This window comes from Rhinatrema bivittatum, chromosome 8 (genome assembly GCF_901001135.1).
Source record: "Rhinatrema bivittatum chromosome 8, aRhiBiv1.1, whole genome shotgun sequence".
NCBI classification, from domain to species: domain Eukaryota; kingdom Metazoa; phylum Chordata; class Amphibia; order Gymnophiona; family Rhinatrematidae; genus Rhinatrema; species Rhinatrema bivittatum.
This window is the reverse complement of record NC_042622.1, coordinates 54871150-54883291: the sequence shown is the minus strand read 5'-3', so window position 1 is coordinate 54883291 and position 12142 is coordinate 54871150. Positions and strand designations below refer to the sequence as shown.

General features: G+C 45.0%; 1 protein-coding gene across 6 annotated transcripts in view; it reads left to right on the top strand.

Moving 5' to 3' along the window:
- ARHGAP40 (Rho GTPase activating protein 40) overlaps positions 1–12142 on the top strand; it is a 189758-nt gene that overhangs the window by 148151 nt on the left and 29465 nt on the right. For all 6 annotated transcript variants that reach the window (XM_029612411.1, XM_029612410.1, XM_029612409.1 and 3 more), the window contains exon 10: positions 716–798. In XM_029612411.1, the coding sequence (XP_029468271.1) occupies positions 716–798 (83 nt within the window). The remainder of the gene's footprint in view (positions 1–715; positions 799–12142) is intronic.

Genomic DNA, 12142 nt, shown 5'->3' with positions numbered 1-12142 from the left:
TATTCATTTCATCTACCCTTGATTACCCCCCCCCCCCTCCCCTTTAATCAAAAGTTACTTAGGTGAGGTGCATAAACTATATCTACTAGGGTCTCATTTTGAGCACAGGATCTACAAAAAGGTCACACTTTCCTCCAGGTTTCTGACATTTATTTATTACACATTGTGTCAAGATAATTTGTGTAAAAGTCATCTTGAATTAAAATTCTCGTGTTAATTTGGCATCAGAATAAATACATGGTACTGATACACTAGCAGCAGATGAGTAAATGGATTGAGTTCATATGTCTTTGAGCAGTGTTCACATGCAGCATAGTCACTCAGTATTTTCTGCAGGTTCATATCTTACATAATAAGAATATGGTTAGTGGTTCTAGCAGATTCTTTTGCATGTACGCAGACATCATGTGAAACCTGGTGGCCAACTGTGGTGGTTTCTCAACTCAATAGAACCAGTCACAAGAGTACAATGGCAACCTACTCGAAAAGTAAAGAATGCCAAAGATTGCTGCAGAGCTTTAGAGAATAACATTGTACTACCATGTCTCTAATAAGCAGAAAAGTCTAATCTTGTTACCACTTGTCATGCACATGCATGGAGTGGAATTGTCTTTGCTAAAATAACTAGGAAAATGAAATAAAGTAGAAGTAGGTAACTGTGAAGTACTTGCTGTTAGGAAGCTGTTCTAGGTTAACAGGAATGTTTTTCTCCTAGATATACCAAATCTGAAGCAAAGGTTGCAAGCCCTCAACTTGCTTGTCTTAATTCTTCCAGAGGCGAACAGAAACACCCTAAAGGTAAGAAGTTATTGCATGCAGAAGTTAGAAGGGATATCAGACCTTCAAAGGGAAATGCAAAAACTGGTAATGTGATGGCATTGCTGGGCTGTATGCATGCAATAGACTACAGAGATGGCAGTTCTCTGGTTATCTGCACTGTTCCAAATATCTTGCCTCAGTATTACAGTCTTGACTCTGCATCTGAGAAGTTTTAGGAAATTTTAAAAGAGATGCTGTCAGAGTTGGTAAAACAGGAATTTAAACTCCTCCCAGAACAAGCAGGGTGGTAATCCTCACATATGGGTGACATCACTGGACGGAGCCCCATCATGGAAAACATTTCTGTCAAAGTTTCTAGAGCTTTTGACTGGCACACTGAGCATGCCCAGCATGCCATGATCCCTGCAGCCACAGGGGTCTCCCTTCAGTCTCTTTTTTTCCGCGCTCAGTTTTCTTCGCGGTTAGGAGCTCGGTGAGAATTCTCACACACTTCCTCATGGAAAAATCTTAAAATTTATTTCAGAAAAAGATTCCTTCATAGGGGTCTCCCATCGGGATATTTTTTTCCATCGTTCGGTGAATAAAATCACTCTTCCTGGTCGATTCCCACTCTCACCTTTTTTCGGTGCCTGCAGGCCATCGACCGTTTTCGGGGCCTCAACCTCTGTCGTCATGGCAACAGGTTTCAGAAAATGTCGAGTGTCCCCGAACCATGTCGATCACTGACCCGCACGATGTCTGTGTGCTGTGCCTCGGCTCATCACATGATGTGTCTAACTGCCCAAGTTGTGCCCAGATGACTCCAAAGGGTAGGCGGGCTCGCCTCGACAAGATGGAGACTTTGTTCAAAATCAAGTTGACTCCATAGACGTCCACCCAATTGTCACTGGCAGGAGTATTGAAAACATTTGTTATCAAACCACACCGGGAGCACCATGGCAGCGGTGACCGTCCATCACCGACTCAGTCTAAAGCATCTACATCATCTAACCCGGTGCTGGGGAAAGACTGGACCAAGCACGAGCTGATTGCGAAGAGGACATGAAAAGAGGAGCCTTCAGCTCCCCCTCTACCCGAGAAACCAAGGCGATCCCCACCAGTATCTGTGCCGGGTACTGACCCCTCACAAGTTCCTGTGGAGGTGCCAGTAACGCCTAGCCTGCCACCTCCTGTAGCTGCGATATCTACACCAGCTTTCAGGGAGGAACTGGACGGTTTCATCTGCCAGGCAGTGCTCGATGCTCTTCAAGACTTACAGCCATCGATACTGGCCCCCATACTGGCACTGACACCTGAGCCATCGATACTTGTACCGTTGCTAGCCAGGTTGGATACACTCATCAGTGCCCTTCCAACACAACCCGGGCCACCAATGCCAAAGCAATCTGCAAAATCTCTGAAATCCCCGATTCCCATTCCGGGAAGGCATGGATTCCAGTCCTCTGTCTCCGATGCCTAACCTGATGCCTGGTCCATCAGGGCTCTCAGGACTGAGAGGCCCTCATTTTCCATCGATGCCTCCGGTGCCACCAAAGTGTGTATCTGTGCCACCTCGTATTCCATCGAGGCCATCGAAGGATCCATCGGTGCCAACTTGTCATCCTCTTCCCTCCTTCAGGATCCCAACAGGAGACCTTTTCTGACACATGGGAAGATGTTGACACCAACACATCTATGGAGGATATCTTATCAGAACCATCTCCTCCAGAGGAAAGGAGAAAATCTCCCCCAGAAGATCTCTCCTTTGCCAGTTTTGTTAAGGAAATGTCAGAAACAATTCCCTTTGACTTATTACAGAGGAGGACACAACACTACAAAACATTAGAGGTTCTCCAATTTGTGGATGCACCAAAACAAGTAATGGTTATCCCAGTACATGAAGTTCTAGTAGATCTGCAACATTGTCTCTGGGAGCATCCTTGTGCTGTGTAGCCTGTGAATAAGAGATGCCACTTATCTCGTCCAACATATTCCTGGATTGCAAAAACCACAACTGGCCCCATCAATCAGTGGTAGTTGAATCTGCACATAAGGCCAGAAGACTGCGGCCTTATGTGCAGACTACATTCTTCAACACCTCCTGGCAAGGACCAAAAATTCCTTGATATCTTGGGTCTCAAAATGTTTCAAGGTTCTATGCTAGTGTCACGCATAGCTGCATATCAACTTTACATGACACAGTATCAAATGAATCTCTGGAAGAAGGTTCAAGAAATAACTGACCTCTTCCCCCAACAGCAAAAAGATAGTTTCAACGCCATACTACATAAAGGCCTTGAGGCTGGTAAACATGAGGTTCATGCTGCATACGACTCCTTTGAGACAGCTTCTCGCATGTCAGCGACAGGAATCAGTGCCACGAGGTGGGCCTGGCTTAAAATCCTCTGATCTGAGACCTGAAGTCCAAGACAAACTTGCCGATTTACCATGTACCAGTGAAAACCTATTAGGCGACAAGATACAAGATGCAGTGGCTCAATTAAAAGACCATAATGAGACCCTGCGGCAATTAACAGTGACTACCGAAGCCCCTTCTATAAGATCCACTAGAAGGGGCCCTAGAAAGCAATTTTATCGCCCATGCAGATACTACCCACCTTCATCTCGCGTGAGACCTACTAGGCCGTCTCGGAGAACAAATCCTCGACAACCCAAAACATCCAAGCCTCAGCCACCACCACAAACAGGCCAGGCCTCTGGATTTTGAAACGTGCTCAGAGAACAGCAGTCACTCCACAAATCTAAAACCAGATCTGCCAGTAGGAGGTTGAATTTGCCACTTCATAACCAACTGGCTCAACATTACCACAGGCCAATGGTTTATATCCATCATAACCCAGGGATACCATCTAAACTTTCTCATGGTACCCTAGGACTTACCACCCAATCCTCTGTGGATGCAAAAAGATCACACAAGCCTTCTAGAGTCAGAGCTGTCCACCTTTCTGGTTGCCAGGGCTGTGGAACCTGTTCCCCAGGCACAGCAGGGCAGAGGGTTCTACTCCGCTATTTCCTCATTCCAAAGAAAACAGGCGGCCTCTGCCCTATCTTAGACCTCTGTAATCTCAACAAATTTCTATGGAAAGAAAAATTCAGAATGGTGTCCTTGGGCACCATACTTCCCCCTACTGCAAAAAGGAGATTGGCTCTGTTCTCTGGATCTTCAAGATGCTTACGCTCACATTCCAATATTCCCACCTCGCCCAACTAGAACAAGGGGGAAAGCAGACAGTCACTCAGCAGTGCAAGGTTTGGAGAAATGTATCCTTCAAGGATACTAATGAAACAGGAGAGTTAGGGCATCCCAACAGAGAGGTTCCATTAAAAACAAACATAGTCCATATGCCTATATGTAAAAAATCACCAAAGCTAATGATTTCCGAATTATCCCAAACAACTGAAAAGCAGATTGTTAAAACAAACAAAAAATACACTTTGAAATGTCTGTATGCCAATGCCAGAAGTCTAAGAAGTAAGATGGGAGAGTTAGAGTGTATTAGCAGCAAATGATGAGATTGACATAATTGGCATCATGGAGACTTGGTGGAAGGAGGATAACCAATGGGACAGTGCTATATCAGGGTACAAATTATATCGCAATGGTAGGGAGGATCAACTTGGTGGGGGTGTGGCACTTTATGTCCGGGAGGGTATAGAGTCCAACAGGAAAAAGATCATACAAGAGACTAAATGCTCAGTAGAATCTATATGGGTAGAAATCCCATGTGTGTTGGGTAAGAGTATAGTGATAGGAGTATACTACCGTCCACCTGGACAAAATGGTCAGACAGATGATGAAATGGTAAGAGAAATCAGAAGCAAACCAATTTGGCAGTGCAATAATAATGGGAGATTTCAATTACCCCACATCAAACGAAAAGTGCAGGGAGAGGGTCAATCCTGATAAAAGACTCCAAATGGATTTCAAAGTTGATACAGATTTTTATTCATTTATGAGGCAACTCCACTGATTCAAATCCCAAGCAATGCTTTACGGCGTCCCCCGACACGGTCCCGTGTTTCGCCTAGGGCTGCATCGGGAGGGTAACACCAACAGGGTTTCTCAATAGGAAGGCTAAAACAAATTGAACAAAATGTCAGGATGCTATATAGGACTTACGCCGATTAAAAATACAAACAATAATCATTCACCATAACTCTTACCTGACAGCTTGGTTTTCTGAATTCTGACAGGGAGCGCACTAACCCTAGACGCTGTCAGGTATTTCAAGGATAGCGGTGGCGCCAAAATCACAGGTGAACCAATGACGTGGGAAAATTATCCCCGTTCATTGGTTCCCGTTCCTGTGAGGTGCCCTAGCAGCATAGTATGTGACCAGTGCTTACTGTGAGAGATCTTATGTGAATAGAAACCATTCTATCTCCCGGTTAAGTCCCTTGGGGGTTACTGAATCTAAGGTAAATATCCACCGCTGTTCAATGCGTCCTAGCTGTTCTGCATAGCAGCCCCCTCGAGCAGGATGTGGGAACACTTCAATGACACTGAACTTGAGGTCAGCGAGGTTATGAGATTTGTTTACCCAGTGCTCTACCAAGGGTTCGTTCTCTCTTGCGTGCCGAATGTTAGAGCAATGCTCTATAATGTGTGTTTTAACCATTCTCGTGGTTTTGCCTACATATATTAAAGGGCACGGACACATGATCACGTAAATGACTCCTGAGGTGGTGCAGTCAGAGTAAGAGCGAAGTGGAAAAACTCTGTGAGATGTTGGATGAATGAATGAAGTGGTAGATTGTGTGTATGAACAGACTGTACAATGGCCACAGGGGTGGTGTCCGAATGTGTTGGGTGGATACCGTTGCTGCACTAAGTCTGCGTGAACAAGTTTGTCTCGTAAATTTTTTCCCCGCCGGTACGTGAACCGTAGGGGGCCAGGGAATACCAACTGCATGGAAAGTGCACGCCAGTGTTTGCGGATCATAGTTGTGATTTGACGACTAAGTGTTGAGAATGGCAAAATACAGTTTGTGACTGCGGTATCGGAGCTAGAATGTGGGAGAAACAGCAAATCACGGTTAGTAAATAAAGCCCGTTTCATGGCTCGCCTAACTACCCGCTTAGGATATCCACGGGTCAAGAACCGGGCTGACATGATTTCTGCCTGAAGGAGAAATTCTTCACGAGTGTCCGTGCCCTTTAATATATGTAGGCAAAACCACGAGAATGGTTAAAACACGCATTATAGAGCATTGCTCTAACATTCAGCAGGCAAGAGAGAACGAACCCTTGGTAGAGCACTGGGTAAACAAATCTCATAACCTCGCTGACCTCAAGTTCAGTGTCATTGAAGTGTTCCCACGTCCTACTCGAGGGGGCTGCTATGCAGAACAGCTAGGACGCATTGAACAGTGGTGGATATTTACCTTAGATTCAGTAACCCCCAAGGGACTTAACCGGGAGATAGAATGGTTTCTATTCACATAAGATCTCTCACAGTAAGCACTGGTCACATACTATGCTGCTAGGGCACCTCACAGGAACGGGAACCAATGAACGGGGATAATTTTCCCACGTCATTGGTTCACCTGTGATTTTGGCGCCACCGCTATCCTTGAAATACCTGACAGCGTCTAGGGTTAGTGCGCTCCCTGTCAGAATTCAGAAAACCAAGCTGTCAGGTAAGAGTTATGGTGAATGATTATTGTTTGTATTTTTAATCGGCGTAAGTCCTATATAGCATCCTGACATTTTGTTCAATTTGTTTTAGCCTTCCTATTGAGAAACCCTGTTGGTGTTACCCTCCCGATGCAGCCCTAGGCGAAACACGGGACCGTGTCGGGGGACGCCGTAAAGCATTGCTTGGGATTTGAATCAGTGGAGTTGCCTCATAAATGAATAAAAATCTGTATCAACTTTGAAATCCATTTGGAGTCTTTTGTCAGGATTGACCCTCTCCCTGCACTTTTCGTTTGATGTGAGATTATCTTAAAGTGCAGTCTGCTCTGATATACTTTTAGATTTCAATTACCCCAATATTGATTGGGTAAATGTAACATCAGGATTTGCTAGAGACATAAAGTTCCTAGATGTAATAAATTATTGCTTCATGGAGCAATTGGTTCAGGAACCAACAAGAGAGGGAGCTATTTTAGATTTAATTCTTAGTGGAACGCAGGATTTGGTGAGAGAGGTAACTGTGGTGGGGCCACTTGGCAACAGTGATCATAACATGATCAAATTTAAACTAATAACTGGAAGGGGGACAATAAGTAAATCTGCAGCTCTAACACTAAACTTTCAAAAAGGAAACTTTGATAAAATGAGGAAAATAGTTAGAAAAAAAACTGAAAGGTGCAGCTGCAAAGGTTAAAAGTGTTCAACAGGCTTGGACATTGTTTAAAAATACAATCCTAGAGGTGCAGTCCATATGTATTGCACGCATTAAGAAAGGTGGAAGGAAGGCAAAATGATTGCCGTAATGGTTAAAAGATGAGGTGAAAGAGGCTATTTTAGCCAAAAAAAATCCTTCAAAAATTGGAAGAAGGATCCATCTGAAGAAAATAGGATAAAACATAAGCATTGTCAAGTTAAGTGTAAAACATTGATAAGACAGGTGAAGAGAGAATTTGAAATGAAGTTGGCCATATAGGCAAAAACACAGGCCTCCTATACGCGTATCCCCTGATCCCGCTAATAGCCAAAACTTTCGTGAAGCTACAACAGGACAAAGGGTCAATGATACTCATCATAGCCCCGTATTGACCTTGACAAGTATGGTTTCCCATGCTTCTCGACCTCTTGATCAGAGAACCCATTCGCCTGGGCACAGCGCCCACTCTCATAATTCAGAACTAAGGCATGTTACTCCATCCGAACCTTCAGACCCTATCCCTCACAGCCTGGATGTTGAAAGCTTGATCCTCCAACCGCTCAACCTTTCAACTAATGTCTCAAGTGCTTGTAGCCTCACGAAAGCCTTCTACATGAAAATCCTACCGTTCTAAGTGGAAAAGATTCACCATGTGGTGCACGCAAAAAGGTATCGACGCCTTTTCCTGCCCCACACCATCTCTATTAGACTATCTGTGGCACCTTTCAGACTCTGGTCTCCAGACTTCCTCGGTGAGGGTACACCTGAGTGCCATCTCAGCGTACCACAAAGGAGTTGGGGGTGCCCCGCTAACAGCGCAACTACTTGTGAGTAGATTTATGAAGGGCCTACTGCAACTCAAGCCCCCTCTATGGCCACCAGTCACTGAATGGGACCTAAACGTAGTACTTACATGGCTCATGCGCTCCCCGTTTGAGCCTTTGCACTCCTGCGGTGTTAAATTTCTTACATGGAAAGTTCTCTTCCTAGTAGCCATTACATCTGCTCGAAGGGTTAGTGAGTTACAAGCACTTGTCACATATTCACCCTATACAAGGTTCCTACATATCAGAGTGGTCCTACGTACTCACCCTAAATTCCTTCCCAAGGTGATTACTGCCTTCCACAGTCTGTAGTCTTGCCCACCTTTTTCCCAAGGCCTCACTCTCACCAGGTCGAGAGAGTTTTACAAACCTTGGATTGTAAACGTGCACTTGCATTTTACCTAGACCGCACTGCAATCCATAGGAAATCCACCCAGCTCTTTGTTTCTTTTGACAAAAACAAACTAGGAGTTGCAGTGGGCAAACAAACTCTCTCCAACTGGCTAGCAGACTGTATCAAATTCTGCTATGAAAAAGCAGGCCTGCCTCTCCAGGGACGAGTGAAGGCACACTAGGTAAGAGCCATGGCAACCTCAGTAGCACACTATCGTTCAGTACTGATTGCTGACATCTGCAAAGCTCAACATGGAGCTCTCTTCACACATTGTCCAGGCAGGTTACTGCCTGGACAATCCGTCTTAAAGCCTTTGGCTAATCCGTCTTAAATAACTTATTTCCAGTTTAATCCCAACTCCTTTCTCATCCACCTGCTGTGGTTTTCAGGCTGCCTCATTTTTACCAACAGTACACCAGTTGTGCCTGTTGCACAAGTTGTACGCTGTTGGTCCAAATTAAATACAAGTCAGCCTGGAGCTTGCTAATTACCCATATGTGAGGACTACCATCCTGCTTGTCCTGGGAGAAAGCAGAGTTGCTTACCTATAACAGGTGTTCTCCCAGGACAGCAGGATGTAGTCCTCACGAAATCCACCCGCAACCCCGCGGAGTTGGGTCCAAAACGTTTTGTTTTATTTTTCGCTCGCACCTTTTGCTACAAACGAGACTGAAGGGAGACCCCAGTGGCTGCAGGGATCATGGCATGCTGGGCATGCTCAGTGTGCCAGTCAAAAGTTCTATAAACTTTGACAGAAAAGTTTTCCGTGATAGGGCTCTGTCCAGTGACGTCACCCATATGTGAGGACTACATCCTGCTGTCCTGGAAGAACACATGTTACAGGTAAGCAACTCTGCTATCTCTTGCATTTGTTTACAGCTGTAGCGCAGCAGCAGATTGAAGCACCTGGACTGGTTCATGTGATCTGCTGCAGAATCTCTTGCTTCAATCTGCACATTTTTGCAGCTGCACTGCACATATGATCAGATGTCCAGCTGTATGAGGTGTGGCATGGCGTAAACAAAAAAAAAACCCTCCCTTCCCCACCCCAACCCCACAAAAGGCTAATAGAAATACAAGGCATAGCTAGGTAAGTGGCATCAAATAACATTAAGGGGGACATTTTATAGTAGGCCGCATACGTTTGCAGGCTGTTAAATGCCCGTGTTTTCAAAGTGAATGTATACATGTAAGTTTGCTTTGAAAATTATTCTGGCAAAACAACGTGCATACACAGTTATACTTGCTATTCTGTGCCTGTATTTTTGCCAAGTGAATTTACAAGTATAGTGTTTAAAACTAAAAAGTCTGTGCCTGTTCTAACCCTTCCAGACTACAGACCCTAGAATACCTTTCCTCCGGTTTGTGCATGTGTAATTTTACATGCGTAGCAGTTGCACAATTTTCTGAAGGGCTAGTTCTGTGGGTAAATCATTATTTAACCCACAGAAGTCCCTTTGAAAATCCTCCTCCTCCTCCTTTTTTTTTTTTTTTTTTAACTGAAAAAAATCAGGCTGCAAGGTGAGGATTCTATCATCAAGGCAAAAGAGAATTTTGCAGCGGAGCTCTTAGAAGGTCCTTTCTGCCTTATAATATATAAAGCAATTTTTAGCTCTTTCTGTGAGGAGAGCTCATTTTCAAAGGCAAGCTTCCCATGGAATTTCTTTGAGAATTTCTTCCTTGTTTGTTTTTAAATATACAATGTGATAGTTTGTTTAAATCGAGCTAAGTGTAAAGATTATATCAGAGATTATAGAAACAAAGAGGTCCATATTCAGTTACTGAGTGGCTCAGCTAACTTAGCCAGAACATTCAGTAGCACAGCAGCGTCCCTAAATATACCTGGCTATCTTAAAGTTAACTGGATAAGTTTATCCAGCTAACTTTAGGACAACCTTGTGGCCCAACCAGATTTAGCTGGATCAGTTATCCAGCTAAGTCAGCTCCTCCCCATTACGCCCATTCCCCGCCCCTGACATAACTGACTAAATTCTTAGCTGGATAACTTATCTGGTTAAATTGAACCCACTGACCCTAGCTGGGTATTCATTGGCGCTACTTAGCTGGATAAGTAGGACTTCTTTCTATGTACAGTTCTAAATATTTAGCTCAGAATTTTTATGTATTGACTATATGGAAGACTTTGTTAGTTGTGCTGAGTGCATATTTGCTGCAAGTTGCTGAGCCTTGTTAGAGATTCTTGGAACTGAAGACCAGCTTCTGGGTTCTTCTCGTGGGAGACGAAAGAGGTAGAATTGAATGGGTATAGTTTTTTTCACAATCTTCAACCACTTCTGTGCTAATACTTATTCCCTGTACATACCCAGATCAGTCCAGACTCCTGGGTTTTGCTTCCTGCCGGCAGATGGAGACAGAAAGTTTCACTGATACTGTATACAACCCAGTGTGCCACCTACAATCCCTCAATATTTCTTTCTCTGGTAGATGGTGTAAAACCTGCAGTCTGGGAAGAGAGGTAAAAAAAAAAAAAAAAGATTAAAGGGCAAAATTTCTGGATCCTCCCAGGGGATTGTGAAGTGTCCTGGTGGGGCCATCCCCCTGGTTTGAGGCGGATGAGCCAGGGGGTTGGTGACCCTTCTGATAGCTTGGTCCGGAAGTCCGTGGGGTGAACATCTGGTGGTCCAGATAATTCATCCTCTATGAGACAGCGGTGGAACCTACTGACAATTCTGCACTGCAAGCTCAGTGGAACGGGGAAGTATCCCTTTTATACTGTTTGCCCTGGGCTGGGTCAATAAAGTTTGGCAAAAGGAAAAGAAATGTATATAGCCAGTAGTCTGGCTCTCTTCTGATCTGCCATGCAGCCTGCACGCTTGGAACCAGAACCTCTGCACCAAAGAAAAGTATTGGTTTCTATGTATCTTTATTTGTTCTCAGAGTAAAAAAAAAAAAAAGATAACAAGAAACTAGTTAGAAGAATCTGTGCGGGGGGATGGGGGGGAGCTACCTTAGCTCGGAGAGCTCAGTCAATGGGGTTTTTCAACAGCTTCTCTGCCTGCGGAGGAGACTGGGTGTTGGTTCCATGGTGCTGAGGAACTGTTCCTCTGCTTGCCGTTGAGGTGCTGTGGTACCATGGGTGTGGGGAGGAACAGTGTGTGCATGCAGCAAAAGCATGGCGTCCGAGGGTCTGCGTCGAGCATGGCCGTACCGGTAAAGCAAGTCTTGGGGTGACTGGGTCTAGCGCTGAGGCTTTCGCCATCCGTTCAGAAACTGTGGCCATTTTTTATTCTCTAACAGTGTCGGCGGGCAGCAGGGAAATCCCCTCCTCAATTATCACCACAATTCCCTGACCTGCAGAGGTGGAGAGAGGCACTTGCGCAGAGGAGGAGACTCTGGTTCTGCCGGTTTTAATTTACTTATGTGCAAAGCTTGTTTTGCTGAACAAGCAAAGGGGGGATGCTAGTTCTTGGCCCCAGTCTCCATGAATTCTTGGCCAGTCAAGAGGCCTGAGCTATTGCGAAGCTCTTCAGGCCTTCGATGCTGAACGGATATGGGCCTAAACGTGCTGAAGGTGCAGGCAGACTTTGCTTAGGTATGTGGTAGGCCTCAGCAGTAGTTCTTTTCCCATGTGCATAGACATGTGCACGCATTCTCTCTGCATGGCTGCAGCCTAGATTTGAGCTTGTACGTCTGCGTCCTAGACTGGAGCCCATATTTGCACAGGTACTAGTGCGTGTATGACCGTGAACTAGTCTTGAATGCGTATTTGCGCACTTCCTGGAGAGGTGTGTGTATACACCTTGGTGGCATTGGTGTGTGCACAGGAGGCCTCCTAGTGTTGCGAGCATAGC